At 43.3% G+C, this 23,634-nt stretch overlaps 1 protein-coding gene across 2 annotated transcripts in view; it reads left to right on the forward strand.

Moving 5' to 3' along the window:
- KLHL5 (kelch like family member 5) overlaps window positions 1-23,634 on the forward strand; it is a 150,397-nt gene that overhangs the window by 122,567 nt on the left and 4,196 nt on the right. For both annotated transcript variants that reach the window (XM_068278459.1, XM_068278458.1), the window contains exons 8-10: window positions 339-501; window positions 9,998-10,210; window positions 14,909-15,080. In XM_068278459.1, coding sequence (XP_068134560.1) covers window positions 339-501; window positions 9,998-10,210; window positions 14,909-15,080 — 548 coding nt within the window. The remainder of the gene's footprint in view (window positions 1-338; window positions 502-9,997; window positions 10,211-14,908; window positions 15,081-23,634) is intronic.

Raw genomic sequence — 23,634 nt, forward strand, 5'->3', positions numbered from 1 at the left:
ACCAGAGGATTCCAGAGCGGCGCCAAGGGCACAGGACTGCTGCAGGGGGCTGGCAATAGCCCCAGGTAAGTAAAACTCTATACCCCCCGTTCAGTTAAGGTTCCCTTTAATATCTGAAATTATCATCTTTCTCAATTCTGCTGCTAAAATAATTCAGACTATTCCAGCTTGCATGCAAGTTGTGTGCTGCATGGACTTGAGCTAGTCAACTAGCTCAAGGGCCCAATTCCAAGCTGCATGAAATGTGCCTCCAAGCTGGAGCTCTTAGTATCTCTAGTCCAGACCTCTAAAGCAGAGAAATGTATTTAGTCACATGATTTGCTTCTGTGTAATGACAGGTGTGGCAGTCTTAGAAGGTCCCATGTATGCTGTAGGAGGCCATGATGGCTGGAGCTACCTGAACACAGTGGAGAGGTGGGATCCTCAGGCCCGGCAGTGGAATTTCGTAGCTAGCATGTCAACACCCAGAAGCACAGTCGGTGTAGCCGTCCTCGGCGGAAAGTAAGTAAATGATTATTATGTTCAGTCTATTGTCTGACTCTGTTAAAAGTACATTTCGTTTTTGTTTAAAAAAAGCAAAAAAGCACAAAACTGAACAAACAAACAAACGGATACTGGTGCTGCACAAATCTATTTGAATGTACGTTTTCTTTTCACAATGCCCTTTCCATTTCAGTTTGCAGCCAGGTAAGGATTACTAAAAGGTATTGGGGTTGATTCATCAAAGCGCAGGGCAAAATAAAAATTGCTTTCACATGGAAGTACTGTGAGATACACTAGTAGGGTGATGGACACAGAGAAGTTCAGGGAGCACTGCAGCAAAAATACACGTTACTTATACAAATGTGCATATCTAGAGCCAAACAACCACAATCATTCAGAAGAAGATTTTACAACGCACCAAATGTATGACAAAATGTAATCATATCACTTTATTAATAGTCGTAGCAGAAAATGGTAGTTATACACATACAAGAATCACAATGGGAAAAAACTGGGAGAGACCATACCAATAAAAAGATTCCCTGAATGGGGTAGGGTGACCACCAGGTCTCTGAGGAAGCCGACGTTCTACCAGCGACACCATGTCAGACCTTACAGGGTGGCTGTCGGAGGGAGCAACGGGCAGGTAATATGTCCGCCATATTACCTGCCCGTTGCTCCCTGCGACACGCCGCAGCCACCCTGTAAGGTCTGACATGGTGTCGCTGGTAGAACGTCGGCTTCCTCAGAGACCTGGTGGTCACCCTACCCCATTCAGGGACAGACTTATGCCTACACTCATGCATTGCTCACACTTTGACTAGATAGTGACCGTTTGGGAGTGCTTTGGATACTCACACAGATTGGTGTTACAGGATTGTTTCTATACTGGCGTTTTCAGCCCAGATTGCACTTTAGCTTTACATTATTGCACCTTAATTTATTTATACTGGCTTGCACTTTATGAAGGATCATATACTGCTGATGTATTAGGTGTTTGTGGACTTATGTTTTATCATATTCCTGTATTGTGTTTGCACTTCACGTAACGACATCCATTGTCTACTTATCTACATTTTTGTTGGATCCAGATAATACCTTATTGCCTGCAGTATTGATAGGACCTATATATTTCTTGATATAATATATTGCCCTATCTGACATATATTCTTTCCGCAGTCACCGTACCCCATTCAGGGGATGTTTTTATTGGTTTTGTCTCCCTCAATTTTTCCCATTGTGATTCTTGTATGTGTAGAACTACTATTTTCTGATATGACGATTAATAAAGTGATAGGATTATATTTTGTCATACATCTGGTGCATCGTGAGATCTTTTTCAGAATTACACTAGTAGCATGACCCTCGGCTTTCTAATAGCACGGCCGCTACTATGGTAACGTACATATTACCATAGTAATGGCTGCGCTACTGGAGTACCATGGGTTACACTACTAGCGTTTCTTGTGGTACTTCCGTGTGTAAGTAATGGTAAAATTGCAATGCTCATTGATGGTAATATTACCGCTCATTGATGAATAAACCCCATTGTAAGCTCAAATTGCATTCCTTTGCAAGCATGAAATCTACTCTTCCTGAAGTACAGGCTGGCTTGTAATTCTCATCTTTCTATATCAGTAAATCGTTGCATAGATCCTGAGCCCTTCTTACTTATGTTTAACACCTGGGCTAGTACTGTGATCAGCAATAAGCTTTGAGGCTAGGTTCTTGCTGAGCCAGACCCCGACCGGCCAGCGGGAGCAGACTGTGTCATGTCTGCTTTTGTCTGCTGTGGTCCGGTTGGTGCTCTGGAGCAGATGAATTTCAACCGTAGGTTATATAGGAAACGCATTTATCCTCTGGGAAAAATTGCACAATAGTGCAGCCCACTTACTGCAAAGGAGCTATTGCAGACTGACAAGTGTGAACGGATCAGATTTATAAAATGGCATCCGTCAACAGTCTTCCAGTGCGGTACAACAGACAAAAAGTGTTTTCCACTATAGTGGGGACAGCCCTACACTCCTGTATGGCAGCCTTTGTTAAGAATCCTGTGTGAAGTGATGTTTGCCATTCCTGCTCGCAGCCTATAGAGCTGAACTGAAGGGATTGCTCTTTTAGCCACAGAAGTGTGTTCTGCTGGTGGAAGTACAAATAAAAATAAGCATTGCATGCCATTACTCTGGATCAAGAGGAATGAGAGCTGTACAAAGCATCGATACCGATAATACAAATACATCATGGATGTAGAGAGATTTACTGGCTGCGTTTCATGTTTATAAAAGGGTATAATTTTATTTGAATTGTCAACGTATAAAAGTGCACATCTTGAAAGGAAGAGAATGAAACCAAGCCATTACTAGAATAAATTCATGCAAGTACCAATAATGATGTAATACAGCATACAGAAGTGCATCATCCAACCCGGAATCAGGTGATGAGTAAAATGCACAACAAATATTTCATATTTTGCGAATACCACGAGTAATAATGTCAGGATGATCCATACACTTGTACACACATTAGATGGTTCTTGATTAACGCAGCTGGTTAGGACTGCCCCTGCGAATAATCTATTCTCCCCCAATAATTAAATTCGGACCGGCGCCTGGCATTCCCTCACAAGTACGGAACACACCGTACAAACCTGCAGTGATCCCAGTGTCGTTCTGTGTCCTTCTCTGTCCTAGCCCTAACTACCCCCGCTTCCCCTACACACACTCACACACTTACACACACTCACACTCACTCACTCACTCACTCACACACACACACACACTCCCACTCACCCACACACACACACTCCCACTCACCCACACACACACACACACACACACACTTACACACACACACACTCATACACTCACACACATACATACACTCACACACACACACACACTCCTCTTCAGTGGGCTATGGGGAAGTAGTATGGCAACTTGAATTATTGTTTTCATTAGAACGGATGGTCTCACGGGTAGGACTATGGCTCCGTAAATGGGGTCTGTCGCTGAGTAGAAGTGACATATCAGGTGTCAGTGGGTGTTGTTCCTTAAAGGATACATCCAAGCTCCCCAAAAAATGAGATCTACTTACCTGGGGCTTCCTCCAGCTTCTGGCAGCCGATATCCCTCGCTACTGCACTTGCTCAAGCACCGCTTGCCATCGCCTCCACGTGGTCTGTAGTTTTCTGCACAGTAGATGCAGACCTGGCGAGGTCAACATCTGTAATGGAGGCAATCCTGGGACACCAGATGTATCCTTTATCAAAGGAATGACACCCACTGACACCTCATAGGTCACTGATACTCAGTGAGTGCAGTGATTGACCCCAATAACTGAGACATGGCCCCGCCCACAAGACCATCTGCTCCAGTAAAAACACAATGATCCTAGATAACGTCTTCCCCACAGCCAGCTGAAGCTGTGCTCATGAACATAATGCTGCATTGAACTGGCAAACAGAGGAGGACATTGGGGGGGGGGGGGGAGACACCAGGAGGACATTAAAGGTACAAGCAGGACACAAAAGGAGGAACATAATTGGGGGGAGAAGAGTCATAAGATGCCCCTGCACCATGGGCGCACTTGCTTTATTATATTTTTTCCCCTGGTTTTTGTCCTTTAAACCTGAAAAGCCAGGCGTCTTATGATCAGGGACATTTTATAGTCACAAAAATACTGTAACTGGTTAGTTAAATCTGCTACAAAATGGCAAACCAGTGGCTAGCTACCTCAGTGAATGGATGTGCAATTAATTCCTTTATGTCCCTGAAAAGCCAGGCATACATCTAGAGCTTCAATCTGCCTATACAGCCTATTCATTTTATAAGGCCATAAGTCATAGTTGCATATTTATTTGCGTTGGAAAAATACACATGTCCATCGAGTTCAACCAGAAAATAGAGTACAACACCAGCCTGCACCCTCACAATCCTGTTGATCCAGAGGAAGGCGAAATAGACATTTGCGCGCGCAAAGCCCCGCAGGATAAAGCAGACTTTCGCAAATGTCCGCGATCGTGAGGCTTTGCACGCGCAAAAGTCTGCGCGCGGCCCTTTGCGTGCTGTTTAGCACGCCCGTGCTAACAGTTAGCACCGTTTTGTGAATCAAGCCCTTAGAAGGCATGTTCCAATTAGCCCCAGAAGGGGAAAAAAATCCTTCCCGACTCCAGATGGCAGATCAGATAAAATCCCTGAATCATCACCACTGGGCATTACCTAGTAAGTATACCAATGGATGTCTTTCAATGCAAGGAAAGCATCTAAGCCCCCCTAAAATGCAGATATACAATTTGCCATAACTACTTCCTGTGGCAATGCATTCCACATCTAAATCACTCTTACTGTAAAGTACCCTTTTCTAAATGGCTAAAACATTTTTCCTCTAGTCCTTTGAGAAGGCCTAGGGACAAAAAGCTCATCTGCCAAGCTTTTATATTGCCCTCTGATGTATTTATACATGTTAATTAGATCCCCTCTAAGGCGCCTTTTCTCCAGACTAAATAAACCCAGTTTATCTAACCTTTCTTGGTAAGTGAGACCTTCTATCTCTCTAATCGATTTTGTTTCTCGACTCTGCACCTGCTCTAAAACTGCAATATCATCCTGTAATGCAGTGCCCAGAACTGTATCACATATTCCAGATGTGGTCTTACTAGAGAGTTAAACGGGCAACATTATGCTAGCAGCTTGAGTTTTTATTTCCCTTTTTAATGCATCCAAAATTTGTATTTGCTTTAGTTGCAACGGCTTGGCATTGATTACAATTATTTAACTTGTTGTTGATGAGTACTCCTAAGTCCTTCTCCAAGTTTGATGTCCCCATCTGTATCCCGTTTATTTTGTATGGTGCTAGACCATTGGTGCGACCAAATTATAATCCAAACCTTTTTATAGCGCTTTTCTCCTGTTGGACTCAAAGCGCTTAGGAGCTGCAGCCACTAGAACGCTCAAGAGGTCACCCTGAAGTGTTAAGCAGTTTTGCCTTTACCTCCTTACTGAATAGGTACTGACCCTAGCCAGGATTTGAACCCTTGTTTCCCATGTCAAAGGCAGAGCCTTAACCAGTACACTATCCAGCCTACATGACCTTACATTTGTCAACATTGAATTTCATCTGCCATGTATGTGCCCATATAGCCATCCTATCCAGATCCTGTTGCAATATGTCACTATCCTCATGAGAGTTGATGATTCTGCACAATTTTGTATCTGCAAAAGTAGCAACATTGCTTTCTACTGCATCTACTAGGTCATTATTCCTGAAATAAATCCCACTGTAAGAAGCAGGACACAGGAGGAGATAATTGCAAATTAAATAACAATAACAATAATATTTATATAGCGCTTTTCTCCCTGGGGACTCAAAGCGCTGTGACCCTGCATTATGCAGTCTCAAAGGCTCGGGAAAAGAGGTGAGTTTTTAGCCTTTTTTTAAAGCTGTCCAGAGAAGGAGCCTCTCGTACTGATTGTGGAAGTGAGTTCCATAGAGTAGGGGCTGCGTAGGAAAAGGCCCGAGCACCAAATGTTAAGTGTATCCTGGGAATAACCAGCTTCATCTTGTTGGCAGAGCGGAGGGTGCGTGAAGGGGCATAAAGTTCCAATAGATCCGCTATGTATTTGGGTCCCATGCGGTGTAGAGCCTTGAATGTCAGCAGGCAGATCTTAAAATTGATTCTCCATTTTACTGGCAACCAGTGAAGAGTTTGCAGTACTGGGGTGATGTGTGAGCTGCGGGGGGCATTGGCTAGGAGTCTGGCTGCAGCATTCTGTACTAGCTGTAAGGGGCGCAGAGCCTTATCTGTAGATCCGATGAACAGGGCGTTGCAGTAGTCTAGGCGGGAGGATACAAATGCGTGAACCAGAGCAGGTAGGTCTTCAGCTGGGATAAGGTGTTTGATTTTCGCTATATTTCTTAGATGGAAGAAGGAAGACTTGACGACAGCTGATACCTGCTGTCTGAGTTTTAGATTTCCATCCAGGATCACCCCAAGGTTTCGCACAGAGTCTTTATACTGTACAGTATCTCCCCCAATTGCTAGTTTGAGGTGGTGAGCGTTTTGAACTTTATCCATCATGTGTGGACCACCTACCACCAACACCTCTGTTTTGTCAGAGTTCAGCCTTAGCCAGCTGGTGTTCATCCAATTTTGTAAATCCACTAGACACGCATTTATAGATGCTGATGGGTCTTGGGTGCCAGGCTTGAAGGACAGATACAGTTGTGTGTCATCTGCATAACAATGGTATCCTAGGCCATAGTTTTGGATTATTTTGCCCAGTGGGAGCATATAGGCTGCAAAGAGTAATGGTGATAGTACAGAACCCTGTGGAACTCCATAGGCAAGTGGCACTGGATTAGAGTAGTGTGTGCCCAGACATACTTGCTGTGTCCTGCCAGATAGGAAGGTCTGAAACCATCTAAGAACAGTACCCCTTAGGCCACAGTAATTCTTCAGTCGCTGGATAAGAATTTCATGATCCACAGTATCAAATGCTGCAGACAAGTCAAGAAGAATCAGAATTGAGCAATCCCCCTTGTCCCTTGCAGTAAGTAGATCATTCATTACTCGGACTAATGCTGTTTCAGTGCTGTGCCTTTTCCTGAATCCTGACTGAAAAGTATCAAAGATGTTGTTATCTGTAAGCCTGGCTTCCAGCTGGTTGGCGACTACTTTCTCGATAACTTTTGATAGGAATGGTAAGTTCGCCACAGGTCTGTAGTTGGTTACAGAATCAGGATCTAGTGATGGTTTCTTCAGGAGGGGTTTTATGATTGCTTTCTTTAGTTCTTCTGGGAAAAGACCACTTTGCAAGGAGCACTGAGTGATTTTGTGAAGTGCTGGCCTGATCAGCTCTGGGCACTGCATTAAGGATCCAGTTGGGCCAGGATCCAGGTCGCAGGTAGTGGGGCGGAGACTTTGAATGAGAATTCCAAAATCTTCTACACTCAGAGTGTCAAAGACTTGCCATGGAGGTACGGTAGTAGGCATATGCAACGTCCAGTGGTCAATTGATGTAGTTGGTGTAATGCTGGCACGGATGGTAGACACCTTGTTTGTGAAGAAGGCAGAGAATTCTTCACACCTTTCCCTGGAGTATGTGGTTGGGGCTTTTAGGCAGGAAGGATTGCAGAGTGATTCCACTGTGTGGAAGAGTTGAGCAGCTCTGTTGTTGGCTGTAGATATTTTGTGCAAGATAAAGTCTGATTTTTTCTTGGTTATTGCTTGTTGGTATTGTCTGAGGTGTTGAACTAGGCTAGATTTGTGCTCCTCAGTCCCTGATTTACGCCACTGTCTTTCTAGTCTGCGCCCTTTCTTTTTTAGATCCATGATGGTTTTGTCAAACCAATTAGCTTTCTGCTTTTTGGTTGCTGATTTGGTGCGCCATGGGGCAATACTGTCAAGTGTTTCATATATCGTGGTGTTGTACTGGGTTACTAGAGTGTTTGGGTCCATTTGGCTGTGGAGCAGATTTGTAAAATCCAGGTTGGCAGTTATCCTCTCCGGTGTTAATTTACTCAGGGGACGGGTTTTGATTGTTTCTTTAGGGAGCTGCTTGATAGGGTGATGTTCAATAGTAAACTGTATTATGTGATGGTCTGACCACACCACTGGGGTTACTGTTATGTTACTAATGTCCATTCCAAGGTGGAACAGTAAGTCTAGCGTATGCCCTCCTCTGTGGGTAGCTGATTTTACAACTTGTGTGAAGCCTAGTCCACCCATGAGATTTATTAGTTCATTTGCATCTTGTGATTGAGTGTTATCAGCCCGGACATTGAAGTCACCAAGGATGATCCATCTCGGATAAGACAGAGTTAGCATGGCCAGAAGTTCTGGAAATTCCTGTAGGAAAGGGTCAGCATCTCCGGGGGAACGATAAACCACTAAAATTTTGAAGCCTTTACCAGCTGAGATCTGGGCACCTATACATTCAAAGGACTTTGTTGAGCCAACATTCAGGGCCCTGAGCTGCAGAGTTGTTTTGCCACAAATTGCTACACCCCCTCCTCTGCGGTCTAGTCTTCCCTCACTTAGGACTGAGTAATTGTATGGGATGGTTGCTTCCAGTGTGGGGCCCGCATTGGCATCAATCCAGGTTTCAGTGATGCATGAAAAATCGCATGTCTGAATAAGGTCCGCAATAATGGCTGTCTTATTGTTTATAGAGCGGGCATTGCAGAGCAATGCGGTGACTGCATGGGGTTTAGCAATGGCGACTGGGTTCACTGCTGGGGTGTTACTGCATCTCTGACTAGGGACATGGTAACTTCTGCTACTTTCAGCCTCTGATTTCCAGTAAACCTCACTGGAGATCGCTGGAAAGTTCTTTTCCTTGAATGGACCTGGGTCCCTGAAGTTGGACTGAGACTGAGTGTGGCACTTTTTATGGGCCTGGCCGCCTTTTTTACCTCTGTGCGTTTTATTTAAAATCCCTAGAGATTCCAGCAAATTAGCTTGTTTTTTTCCAATGTGAGATGCAGCTCTCAATGGCCTGAGAGATAGTAAGAAGCTGGCTGTATAGATTAACATTGCTCTTTGTGAAGGAATGGGTTAAGTAAGCTCTTCCTTTGATTGTTGTTGTTTATCAGTGGGGGGTATACAAAAGCAAATGCTGGCCTTCAGAATCTGCTACAAGATGTGTGAAAAGTCCATTGATATGCAGAAGCATGGGGCCTACTAAGGTTTACTTAGAAAGGCAATGGAGTCAATATAATTTCAGCCTCTGAATGCATTTCAAGTATTTGTACAGTCTGCAAAAACGGATTGCCAGCTGAAGGATATTACTGCTGTTCGAGGAAGGAGGATGAATTCCCTTACCTTGGGAAGAGGACTTGGGAAGGTAGGAGATCTGCTTGCTGTGTTGCATGGACATGCTTTTTGATGTGTTTGCTTGTTTGAAGCTGTGGACCTCATGAGTATCCAGGTGGAGAAAACCTATTCCATTGTGTGTCCTTGTAGGAGTAGAGAAGGCTTTTGTTTGTTTGTTTGTGTGGATTATCAGCTTCCCAATCCCATGCAGGACTCCAAAACCAAGGTCAGCTACACATGACTTTCATGGTGAGTACAATCCAGCTTGTAACTTAGCCATCCATAAACTTCCACGTTTCCCAGAAGGTTCCAGTTGTAGCCAGAGAGTTCATGGTGCAGAATCTGTAAGTATTTTTGTTCCTTCTGTGCATATATGTGATTAATGCTTCCCAGAGCCGAGACAAGGTGTGGAGCAGGTAAAAGGAGAGGCTGCCATCTTGAGCGCGCTGCTCATTGAAAGGTCTACGGAATTAATTGTATCATAAAAGATGTAAAATGTATGTCTTTATTGCAAAGTAAAATTAATCTGTGACAAAGGATACTAATTAAAATATTCAGTAACATACTTAGTAAAGTTATTCATTTCAAATGAAGTTGCTTATATCTATTTTTCTGCTCTTGTTGTATGCAAATGTTTGGCTATCTGCCTAGTAGCAAGATCCACCAAGTCAATTGGCACATGTTGATTTGACTGTCTTCCAGGCTTTATGCAGTGGGTGGCCGGGATGGAAGTTCCTGCCTCAAGTCTGTAGAATGCTTTGATCCCCACACCAACAAGTGGACCCTCTGCTCACAGATGTCAAAGAGAAGGGGCGGAGTCGGTGTCACCACATGGAATGGTTTCCTGTACGCGATTGGCGGACATGACGCTCCAGCGTCTAACTTAACATCTCGCCTCTCAGACTGTGTGGAAAGGTAACATTCCATCAACTCTGGTGGAGAAACACTCTGGCAAATTTGATAACAATGAACTTTCTTTTTAATGTAAATGGTCTGATTCCAGCCTATCTGGAAACCATGTACCGTATTCATAGGAATTTGTTAATAGGAAGTTAACACAACAGCAATCCAGCATTGCAATTTATCAGCACTTTTTATCAATTACAGAAACATTTAAAGGAGACCTGTACAGAAAAAATTGGGGCCCAAATCAGTTCCATACCTCGCCAGTATTACATGCTGTGGTTTAAGTCATGTGATTTGTAAATCATTATTCAATTAACGTTGCGTTGTGTATATTGATGCAGCCCTGCAGGAAATATATTGTCTTTCCATTTGATTCAGTTAGTGGATTTAAATGTGGGAAACATTTAAGGGGAAACTGTTGTGAAAATAAAGTGCTGTAATATATACAATTGCTTATATTTTACAGTTATCACTAAAGCTGGCCATACACTGGCCCGATTTGCCGCCGTTTCGACAGCAGATTCGATCACTGGGATCGAATCTGCTGCCAATCGTTCCCGCAGCACGCCGAATTTCGATCCATTTCGTCCGATCCCGTCGATCGCTCCGTGCGGAAAATTACCGTCGATTGCCCGCGGGTAGGGAGCGCGTCGCTAGCGGCGTTCGAGTGCCCGACGACCGACGCAATAGAGCCCGCATACATTACCTGCTCCGCCGGCGCAACTCCAGTCCCCCGGTCACCGCTGCTCTGTCTGCGCTCTGGTCTCCAGGTCCGGCATGCCTCACTTCTTCTAGCCCGGCAGGAAGTTTAAACAGTAGAGCGCCCTCTACTGTTTAAACTTCCTGCCGGGCTAGAAGAAGTGAGGCATGCCGGACCTAGAGAGCAGACAGAGCAGCGGTGACCGGGGGACTGGAGTCGCACCGGCGGAGCAGGTAATGTATGGGGGGGGGGGGGCAGCAGCAGCACCACCACAACAGATTGTGAACGGTTTCAGGCTGAAATCGGTTGACAATCTGTTTGCAGTAAAGGTAGCCATACGATCCCTCTCTGATCAGATTCGATCAGAGAGGGATCTATCTGTTGGTCGAATCTGATGGCAAATCGACCAGTGTATGGCTACATTTTTACCCAATTTTTGCCCATTGTAAACACTTTCCTCACCCCAATTTACATTCTGAAAACATGCCACAGGTGGTTACATCTTTAGTCCTGTCAGGTGACCTCTGCGGAATGTTGGTTTACTGAGCGTTCTATGCACAGAGGGAAATGCTTGTAAACAGATGTTCTTACCCACAATGTAGCAAGGTTCACAGACAGCAAACTGTCAGAGCCATGGCCCTGACATCACACTGTGGGAGGGGTTTCACCACAATTTTAGCATACAGATGTCTCTAATGATCTATTTGAGAAAAGGTAAAGATTTCTTGTGGGAAGGGGGTATCGGCTACTGATAGGGATGAAGTTTAATTCTTCTTTAATGCCAGAATTGAGGGCAGGTGAGCACAAAACTTATCCCTGGCTTTACCCAGGTGATAAGACATTTCCTCTTCCAAGCCTGATCACACCTTTCTCCTCCTGCCAGTTGGTTTAGGCAGGACAACCAAATAGGACAGTGTGGTGCTCCGGCATCTGAACAATACCAGCCTGCATAGTCCATAACTTGGGGGGATCTGTGGGAGAGATACAGAGTCCTTCCACTTTGCTGCAAGGTCTGCATGCTCATGTCAAGTGGCTTATCCCAACCTTGTATAAGTGGAGGAGATAATACACACCATGGCCCAAATAGTTCCTGGGTGCTCAGACTAGTCGGTACTGGAAGAACCAATGTAGCATCAAAGTAAACGGTCAGAACTCCAGAAATTTCAACTTCATCCCAACCTTGTGCTCAGGGAGATGGGGCTAAAAATCTCATTAACCTCCCTAGCGGTATTGACTGATCTATCCGTCCATAAAAACATACTGTGAACAGTATAAACGTGTATACACATCAATACTCTCCTGCACTGTATACTAGACCCTTGCTTGACACATTTTGGCAAGTTACAGGAAAAAAAAGTTTTAAAAATACATTTTATAACTTTTTGCATAGAAATCCTGGGGAAATTGAACGCTAGGGAGGGTAAATGTGACAATAGGTTCTGTTTGGGCCTATGGTGGAATCTGATAGCACTCTTTGTTAAGGGGACACCTAGATTCTTATCCCTTCCCAGGTGAATAGGTAAAGCGGGCAATTTTTTTGACCTGACCTCCAACCTATTTAGAACAAGACAAGACACAAAACCTTTATATTGCATTTTTCTCCCAGCTGACTCAAAGCACCAGAGCTGCAGCCAACAGAGGGCACTCAGTAGACAGTAGCAGTGTTAGGGAGTTTGTTTTGCCCAAAGTCTCCTTACTAAATAGGTGTTGGCTAACTGAACAGGAAGAGCGGAAATTCGAACCCTGGTCTCCAGTGTCAGAGGCAGAGCCTTTACCTATCCAGCCACTGCTGGAACAAAGGGTCAATATTTTAACTACTTAGCGACTACTCCACGCCGCTTGGCGTGAGCAACGCGGCAGCCCCAGGGCCACTCCATGCTGATTGGCGTGAATGGCTGCGGGCGGAGATTGCAGGAGATCGCTCACGCATGTCTGCATGAATGATGGAGCTCCGCTCGGCACCAGTCTTCCGGTGCTCGGACACTGTTAGATGGTGAAACCGCTGTCTATTAACATTGTACGTTATTGATTGTAATTGCGCTCTCAGCATAACAGTTCATTTATCCACCTCTCCCCCCCCCCCCCCCCCCTTCATGGATTTACTCACCAGATGTTGCGGTCTAAACAAGACCAGACTGCGCCTCCGGGGTATATGGCCCCCCGTCGCCTTACGAGCTCACTTGTTCCCCTCCTTGGTAGGTGCAGGACTGGTCCGTGTCTGGTTAGGTCCTAATGCAGGGCATTCCTGATCATTGCATCTAATGAAATGGCAGCTCCCAGAGGTGGGAGAGGTGGATAAATGAACTGTTATGCTGAGAGCGCAATTACAATCAATAACGTTCCTATATCGCTGGTCATAACCCAGAGACTTAATTGCAGCACCTGGCAAATGTAATCATTGAATATTGACTGTCATCTCAGCTAGTTAAATTATTGACTGCTGATATTCACATGTGGAGCGAGCGCTTTTATTATTTATTTGTATTAACATTGTATTTGTATTAACATTGTACAGCGCTGCGATCTACAGTACACATGACTGTACTGGGGACAGCCATGTGACACGGCTGTCCCCCTGGGGGTCACAGAAGCAATACGCTGTGATAGGATGACAGGGGGGAGGGTGGGAGCTTTATTAAATTAATAAAAAAAGACAAATTTAATTAAAAAAATTAAATAAATCTTTATAATAAATAAACAATCCTGGGGGCGATATGACCCCACCAACGGAAAGCTCTGTTGGTGGGGAGAAAAGGGGGGAGAGAATTACTTGTGTGCTGAGTTGTGCGGCCCTGCACCGAGACCTTAAAGCTGCAGTGACCCAATTAGGAAAAAATGGCCTGGTCACTAGGGGGGTTTAACACCGCGGTCCTCAGGTGGTTAAGAAATAAGAAAAGGTGAACGTATACCGATGAGAAATGGCAGCTAGAGATGGGGAAAAAAAAACTATTTTAGGCCTCTTGCACACTGCAAGCGATTCAGATTCTGCTTTTTAATCTGTTTTTACTTCCGATTCCGATTTGCAGTTTGCTCCTTGCACACTGCAAATCGGAATCTGAATCGGAGGTAAAAACTGATTAAAAAGCGGAATCTGAATCGGAATCGCTTGCAGTGTGCAAGAAGCCTTAACCACTTCCTGCAAAGAGGGTGTTTTTAAATGTGCTACGAGAGCGCACGTGTACGCTGCCGCGAGATTAAACCTTCCAGCCTATGGCATGAAGTGGTTAATAAAGCTTTTTATTGTTAAATTCTACTTTTTAAACTATTCTGAGAAGGCAGGTAGATAAAGACACTTCTCTAGAGGACCCATATCGAATTCACTTTTTTTACCCAATTTTTCTCCTGGGAGATGCATTTTTCATCATCTGTTTAAAATAACTTTTCAGCATTCTACAGTTCAAAAAATATCAAAAGTTGGTGAAAAATTACCGTCAAAATCATTGAGTATTTTCTTGCTTGCTGGCAGTTTAAAAGGTATTTTCGTTCCAAGGGTTAAAAATATCACCTAGGAAACGGGTGAAAAAGTGAATTGCATATGGGCCAAGGTGTCCGTACGCAAGTATAAATACCACAATATGTGTTCTATGCCGGTTCAAGTGTGCTTTAAAAAGGCATCCAAATTCCAGATACGCTGTAACTTTTTATACACTAATGAGATGGTAGGTTATCCTAAATTGTCCTGTCAGAGACCATAACTGGCAGAATCCCAGATGAGGTAAAGGCAGGAATTAAAATGTCTCCCATATGACAAAGCATTTTTTACACTCCATCCTTGGGTGCGAAGTTGTTATCTATACCTTTTCAAGGGCTAAGAATGAATTATCAACTTCCAGAAAAGAACATTTGAACACATCAGTTTGGGTGGTGTATAGGTTATGTCACAACAATTGCTGATACTTAGTTCTAATAATGTAGAGGTGGAGATTAAACATCATAAACAAGGCTAGAACTGCTCTTTTCTTGCATGATTACTGCTTCTATAAGTCATGTGCCATATCACTTTGCAGATATGATCCCAAAACGGACATGTGGACCTCAGTGGCCTCGATGAGCATTAGCAGAGATGCAGTCGGAGTCTGTCTCCTGGGTGACAAACTCTATGCTGTTGGTGGATACGATGGACAAAGCTACCTTAATAATGTGGAAGCATATGATCCACAGACAAATGAATGGAGCCAGGTCAGTAAAAGTATATATTTATTATGTATTCATTTTCAAAATCGCTACAGAAATCCCTTGGAATCGTATAAAGCAAATGGAAGAATTAGTTCACTCCTCGCAGAACAGATTTGAAAAATACCTCGAGACCTGGGCCTGCTGTGATTCATTCACAGATCAAACCACACTAGATGAACTTCTAGCACCTTCACTTGCTAGGTAAAAGCCCAAACTTCACATTCCAACCAGACTCGATACTCTTAATCCCACAAAGAATATCTAATTTGGTGGATTCACTGAACCCGAGGCCCAAAAACTACTCTTTTCTTGTATGATATACACCTCTTCTTTACTTTAATTCCGCTGTCTTTCTTTTCCTCTCCTATGATAATTGCTACCTACACACCTTAAAGGATACCCGAACTGACATGTGACATGATGAGATAGACGTGTATGTACAGTGCCTAGCACACAAATAGCTATGCTGTGTTCCTTTTTTTCTTTCTCTGCCTGAAAGAGTTAAATATCAGGTATGCAAGTGGCTGACTCAGTCCTGACTCAGACAGGAAGTGACTACAGTGTGACCCTCACTGATAAGAAATCCCAACTATAAAACACTTTCCTAGCAGAAAATGGCTTCTGAGAGCAGGAAAGAGGTAAAAAGGGGGAATTTCTTATCAGTGAGGGTAACATTGTAGTCACTTCCTGTCTGAGTCAGGACTGAGTCAGCCACTTGCATACCTGATATTTAACTCTTTCAGGCAGAGAAAGAAAAAAAGGAACACAGCATAGTTATGTGTGCTAGGCACTGTACATACACGTCTATCTCATCATGTCACATGTCAGTTCGGGTATCCTTCAATGTAGCCAAAAGTGGGTCCAAATATCCATGACTGTATTTGCAATTCAAAATGCACAAACTATTGATATAATTTTGTGGAGTTATTGTGCATAATGCATTATACTGCTGTTACTGTTGACATGGTTTTATTGATGACCGAATAAATACTTATTTAAAAAAAAAATGCTTGGGAAGTGTTAGCCAAATCGCAAACACATCATGATGACTAGTCGGTGGGTCCAGCCCTAAGATCCCATTTCCACTTGCAGTGTGCCGGTTTGTTTTTAACAAACTGTTTTCTGAACATTTTTCTGGTTCGAATGCAGAAAAACACACTATTTACAGTGCATGTTAATTAAATGATAATGAAGGACCTACATAATTGAGTAGCTGCTGGCATACTCTCAACATCTGAAGAAAAATCAGCCTTGCCATGTCCACAAAGCTGAAAAACACTTTGTTTGATAATCTTGTAAAATTATTCTTAGCAACTAAAGATCAGTTTATTGGCCACTTCAGTTGTCCCTTATATGCAGTATGGTCTGCTTATAAAGAGATGGTCACAGTATACACACTAAACACACTACACTAAATGAAAAGAAAAAAGAAACCTGCCACATAGTGGGGGCCTAGATGTCAAGGAAAATTGCACAGAACACTGGAGCAAAAGAGGAGCCTTGCGTAAACCAGTTAAGCCCCGTTCACACTGCACGCGTTTCGAGCCGCGTTTTGGAAACGCGTGCAGGTGGCCGACACGCATAGAGTGCAATGTCTGATGTTCACACTGCATGCGTTCCGGACCTGTGTGGGAACGCATGCTGCACGGATTTTTTGTAAAAACGCGTGGCTGTCCCATTCACTTTTCAGTGATGGGATCAGCCACGCAACGCACACAAACACGGATGGCGAGCGTTCGTACGCGTTGCGTTCCGCGTGCGTGCCCGTCCGCGTTTGTGATTTGAACGGGGCCTTAGGGTTCCAATAGCAAAACTAAAGACTCTGGCTACTCTGAAGTAATGTCTCTCATTTTCTGAACCTTGTCACCAGTTTTCATGAATGGGTTGCTTGTTTCTCAAATGTATTTGTGCCAAGTACCCAGGCAACTGCATTTTATAGCGTGCTAGAGATCTATATTATATATAAATTACATGCAAATCACATGCATCTAGTGGAAATGTACCTTAAAGGAGATGCAGCTCTTAAAGGGGAACTTCAGCCTAAACAAACATACTGTTAATAAGTTACATTAGTTATGTTAATTAGAATAGATAGGAAATATAATCTCTTACCCACCCTGTTTTAAAAGAACAGGCAAATGTTTGTGATTCATGGGGGCTGCCATCTTTGTCATGGGGGCAGCCATCTTTTTGGTTGAAAGGAGGTGACAAGGAGCAGGAGACACAGTTCCAGCTGTCCTGTGTCCTGATCACCCCTATCAGCTGCACACACTAGGCTTCAAATGTCAAATTCAAAATGTAAAAAAAAGAAAATTGCACCAAAACAGCAGAACGAGAACAACAAAATCAGAAATCCCATCATGCTTTGCACAGCATCAGGGAAAAAAAGCCCGGGCAGTTTTCTTCTGTGCAGCTAAAAATGAGGCTTGTATAAGAGAAACAAAGTTCTGATGCTGTGAAACTGTTAAAGAAACACCAAGCCTTTTCAGTGATGCTGAGTCGATTTTTAGTCCGGAGGTTCACTTTAAGGTAGGCATACGCCATGTGACGTTTACCAGATCTGGTTGACAATCGGTGTCTAAATCTGGTTGACAATCCTAGTCTCCCTGATCAAAAAAAGTGATAAAATATCTCTATAAATATAACTACTGTATATGGTTAGTGAGATGCAAATCAGAGTTAATGCGAATGTTATGGTAATTTTATGTACATTACAAGCTGCATATATGTGCATGAAATTGGCACACAAATTTGCATCAAATCAGCGTTATTTGCATCTCATTGAGCATTAAAATTAAAAATACACAGAGTCCTGGAACACACAGGCTATTTTGATTGAAGTGAAACCCCACCAAGTGGGAAGCATAGAACTGGTGGTGTAGAAAAATCCAAAATTAAAGCATGATTCCAGGTCCTGCTTCAAATCACTTTTGCCTTTATTAGAGAAATGACCACAATGTAAACCAGTCACTGGAGAAATATTTAAAAATGATGCAACCACCCTCCCGCAAGATGGTAACTTATAGCCGGCTTCACATCTATAAGCATACAACTTGCAGTCTCTCAACTCTCACAACCCCAAGTAGCAGGTTGCAATTCTGTAATGCATAAACAGCTGTAATGAATAGGCAGGGGAGAATTTAAAGGGAACCTGAACTGAGTAAAAATATTTAAAATACACACATGATGTAGCTGCAAATGATTATTACATACTTACCTCACCGTCCGTTCCTCTCAGTGATCCCTTCCAGTTCTGAAAAGATTTTGTCAGAACTGAAATATATCAGTTGCTGTCAGTTATATATCAGCTGCTGTCAGTTACAATAGAATGTGCAAGGTAATGTCTAGGTTTCCCTATTTTATTGACTTTTGAATTTTGACTTTTCATTTTCAGTTCAGGTTCTCTTCAAGGCGACCGTTTGTAGCGTTAGTGCAGGCCCTATAGCTGCCAGTAAGAAGCACAGCGTAATCCATATGAAAGCAGCAGCATGAAGTTCGCAGCATGCAGATCTAAGCAAACTTTCTCAGTTCAATGGCCACATATTCACTAAAGCACTATCCTTAAACACAGTCTCCAACAGAGTTGTGCCTCATAGAGGCTCTCATCCAGCCAGCAGACATGGATTCCATGCAGTACAATCCAATCCTTGTGTCTCAGACTGCCGTCAAAGCCATGTGCGCATAGGCTGAAGTTTCACATCGCTGGTGTCCGTGAGGTCCCTGCTTACCACCCCTTGGTTAAGTGCATAGCATTAGTGTGCACTCGTGGGCTAGCAGTGGCTCCAGCAGTAGTCCGTTGTGACCATTGGGAGAGTGGTAGCATGTGCCCCACCCATCTCATTTAGCATGCCTAATTTAATACCAATTGATGTAGCACAATGCGATGTGAACGCCATTATCCTTTCATTAACATTCATGCTTGATCAGTAAAAAGAGCAGACATTCTTTATTAATGTTTATAGTATATTGATCAAGCGTACACCTGATGAAGGGGGTCACACCGAAACATGTTGTGTAACTGCATAGATTTGCTAAACGCAAGTTTAAAAAAAAAATATTAAGCCTTCTTACTGATTTTATTGTTCAAGAGAGCCCTGTTTTTTTATGTATTTTTGTTTGATTTGTATTAAAACGTATAAAGTAAATTTGATCGATTAAAGCGGACCTAAACTCAGAACTTTCTTTCTGCTCTAAAAGATAAGCAACAGTATTATTATTATTATTATTATTATTATTATTTATTTATTTATTTATTTATAAAGCGCCAACATATTCCGTGGCGCTGTACAATGTAAGAAAACAAACAAGGGATACATAATGATACAGACAATGATATACATCAAATATGAACACTGATACAAGATACAGCACTGCTGATTACAACTTGATTTAACATGATGACTAAAATGTATAAATGTCTAACAGTGTGCAAGCAATTGAATTAATAACAGTCCATGACACAAAAGGGTGAGAGCCCTGCCCTTGCGAGCTTACAATCTAAAGGAATGGGGTGGAAACAAGAGGTGGGGGAAGTATACAGTATATGTACAGGCAGTGCGTAATTAGGTTATTTAGTGGGTGCATGGCCTAAGCTAGAGAATATGCTTGTCGGAAAAGGTGGGTTTTGAGGGAGCGTTTAAAGATTTCGAAGGTGGAAGAGTGGCGGATGTGTTGTGGAAGGGCATTCCAGAGGAGGGGTGAGGCACGTGAGAAGTCTTGTACACGTGAATGTGAGGAGGTAATTGTAGAAGAGGATAGAAGAAGCTCGTGTGCAGATCTGAGATTGCGGTTGGGTTGGTATCTGGAGACTAGTGAGGAGATGTACAGGGGAGAGAGATTGTGGAGAGCTTTGTAGGTTATGGTTAAGAGTTTGAACTGAATCCTCTCATTAATTGGTAGCCAGTGAAGAGCTTGACAGAGAGGGTCAGCAGAGCAAGAGCGAGAGGAGAGATGAATGAGTCGAGCAGCAGAGTTCAGTACAGAATTGAGCGGTGTTAGTCGGTTAGTTGGAAGTCCACCAAGCAATAGATTGCAATAGTCCAATCGAGATATAATAAGAGCATGTACTAACATTTTGGTTGTGTCATGGGAGAGAAAAGGTCGGATACGTGCTATGTTTTTCAGTTGGAAATGGCAGGAGCTGGTTAGGGAGTTAATGTGAGGAGTAAATGAGAGAGAGGAATCAAATATTACCCCCAAGCACCGTGCTTTGGGAACTGATGTTATAGACGTGTTGTTAACATTTATTGTAATATCAGGCAAAGGGGTGGACAGGGATGGTGGAAAGACTATTAGTTCAGTTTTATTCATATTAAGTTTTAAGAAACGAGAGGACATGAAAGAGGAGATAGCGGACAGGCAGTCGGGAACCCGGGTGAGGAGGGAGTTAAGGTCTGGGGCCGAGAGGTACAGTTGTGTATCGTCTGCATATAGGTGGTATTGGAAACCAAATGAGCTGATTAAGTTACCAAGACCGTGCATGTAGATGGAGAAGAGGAGGGGACCGAGGACAGAGCCTTGAGGTACCCCTACAGACAGAGGATGTGAAGAGGAGGCCTGATCTGAATAAGAAACGGTGAAAGACCTTCCAGAGAGGTAGGAAGATATCCAGGAGAGAGAGAGGTCCTTTATTCCTATAGATGAAAGGATCTGTAGGAGTAGAGTGTGGTCGACAGTGTCGAATGCTGATGACAGATCTAGAAGGATGAGTATGGAATAATAGCCTTTGGATTTAGCTGTGAGGGGATCATTAGCTACTTTGGTGAGGGCTGTTTCTGTGGAGTGGTTTGGCCGGAAGCCAGATTGGAACTGATCGAGCAAGGAATTTGCAGATAAATACTGACTTAGTTCTGCATGGATGTGGCGTTCAAGTAATTTAGATGCAAATGGAAGAAGTGACACTGGGCGGTAGTTAGCAAGTTCGGTGGGGTCTAGAGATGGTTTTTTAAGTAGTGGTGTTACAACAGCACTCTTAAAGAGAACCTGTACTGAGTAAAATTATTTAAAATAAACACATGAGGTAACTTCAAATGAACATAACATAGTTACCTTGCCATCAGTTCCTCTCACAAGCTCACCATTTTCTTCTGACAATAATCCCTTCCAGTTCTGACAACATTTTGTCAGAACTGAAATATATCAGTTGCTGTCAGTTATATATCAGTTGCTGTCAGTTACAGCTGAGAGGAGAACTGATGTGTCCAGGTTTCCCTATGGCTCAAGTGGGCGATGTTACAGTTTAACTGTTTGCTGACCAGAAAGCTGTTATTGAGTAATGGCCATTTTCAAAATGGAGGACAGATAATTTTATTGATCACAGTGGACGAACAGGACGCAGGAGAGGAAAAAGATTGATAAGTAGAGTACACGGGAGGTAAGTATGACTTGTGCATGTTGATTTTGACTTTTAATTTTCAGTTCAGGTTTTCTTTAAGTGAGGATGGAAAAATTCCGGTGGAGAGGGATAGGTTAAACAGCGATGTTAGGGCAGGGATGAGGGATGTGGATAGCTGTGGAATGAGATGTGATGGGATAGGATCCAAAGAACAGGTGGTTAGATGGGATTTGGAGATAAGGGAAGAGAGCGAATGTTCAGAGAGTGGAGAGAAACTGGAAAGAGAGCAGTCAACAAGAGGAGTGGAGATGGAGTTTGATGTCTGCGTGGAAAACACACTACGGATTTTTGCAATTTTATCTGTAAAGTATGTTGCAAATTCTTCAGCTGATAAGCATGAAGAAGGAGGAGGAGGGGGTGGACGGAGAAGGGAGTTGAAAGTACTGAACAGGCGCTTTGGATTGTGCAAGTGGGAGGATATGAGGGAGGAGAAGTATGATTGTTTTGCAGAAGAGAGAGCGGTTTTAAACTTGTTCAACTCTTTTTTGTAAGTAATGAAATCCTCATTCGTATTAGTTTTTCTCCAACGGCGTTCAGCTACCCTAGAGCACCCCTTTAGCTGTTTAGTAGCTTTGGTCAGCCAGGGTTGGCGACTGACACGGTGCGGGCGGACATTGGTGAGGGGTGCGATTTCATCCATGACTTGCGTGATTGAGCAGTGATAGTGTGCAGCTGCTGAGTCAGGGTCAGTGAATGGTTGTGTGAGGAGAGGTGCCAAGGCATCAGAGACAGATTGCATGTCTATGTTGCGGTAGTTCCTGCGTGTATATGAGCGTGCTTGAGGCAGGGTGGTAAGAAGAGAGGAGGAGAGAGAGAAGTTTAGTAGGTTATGATCAGTATACAGTATCAGTATACAGTATACAATATTACGGTAAGGTCACGATGGTCAGTTGCATAAGGCACGCGTTATGACTTGGAACTGCAATGGAGACTGGCCATAGACTTTAATACAAAGTGTCAGGTTTTCAATTATCAGAAATTAATAGAGATTTATTAATTGAATAAAAACATAATTAATGTCCTTTAAGAATATAACCTTATAGGATTGTATGGTTTATTATGGATATTAGCAAGTGTATCCTGATTTATATTATATATGCATGCATGCATGTTTGATTTATTATATGGATTGCAAGAAATGGATCTTTTATATTATTTTTATATAAGACCTGTGTAGTCAATTTAAGCTGAGTAGTGAATTCCAAAGGACATGGTTTAGTGACAGACTGCTGAATCAGAAAGCTTTTCCTCTGTCTGAAGAATGTTTACTGGAGTAATAATTCTTAATCTTAAGGCAAATCTTAAAAGTTTACTTTGTATTGGACAATATTGAAGCCAAAGTATCCTTGTTTACAGTCCAAAGGGCAGCAGGCTGTATAGTGGCAGCTTGAAATAAGAAGGTGAACGGATATAGAATTTCTTAACCAGCCTGGCGGTATGGACGAGCTCAGCTCGTCCATCACCGCCGGAGGCTGCCGCTCAGGCCCTGCTGGGCCGATTTGCATGAAATAAAGTGCAGCACACGCAGCCGGCACTTTGCCAGCCGCGTGTGCTGCCCGATCGCCGCCGCTCTGCGGCGATTCGCCGCGGGCAGCGGCGAAAGAGGGTCCCCCCAGCCGCCCGAGCCCTGCGCAGCCGGAACAAATAGTTCCGGCCAGCGCTAAGGGCTGGATCGGAGGCGGCAGACGTCAGGACGTCGGCTGACGTCGATGACGTCACTCCGCTCGTCGCTATGGCGACGATCTAAGCAAAACAAGGAAGGCCGCTCATTGCGGCCTTCCTTGTTTATTCTGGGCGCCGGAGGCGATCGGAAGAACGCCTCCGGAGCGCCATCTAGTGGGCATTCATGCAGCCAACTTTCAGTTGGCTGCATGAAATAGTTTTTTTTTTATTAAAAAAAAACCCTCCCGCAGCCTCCCTGGCGATCTTATCAGAACGCCAGGGTGGTTAAAATCTTATTATTAGAGATTCTATATATATAACATGTCATGTATAGTAATGTAAGAAGCATTATCCCATATGATTTTATATAGTTAAGTGGATAGTATATGGGGATATATATTTAAATATCATATATCAGCTTATGCTCAATTCTAACCATTTTCCCCAGTTTATCTCAGTGACCAGACACTTAAGAACCATATTTACTTGAATAACATTTTT

This window comes from Hyperolius riggenbachi, chromosome 1 (assembly GCF_040937935.1).
Source record: "Hyperolius riggenbachi isolate aHypRig1 chromosome 1, aHypRig1.pri, whole genome shotgun sequence".
Taxonomy (NCBI): domain Eukaryota; kingdom Metazoa; phylum Chordata; class Amphibia; order Anura; family Hyperoliidae; genus Hyperolius; species Hyperolius riggenbachi.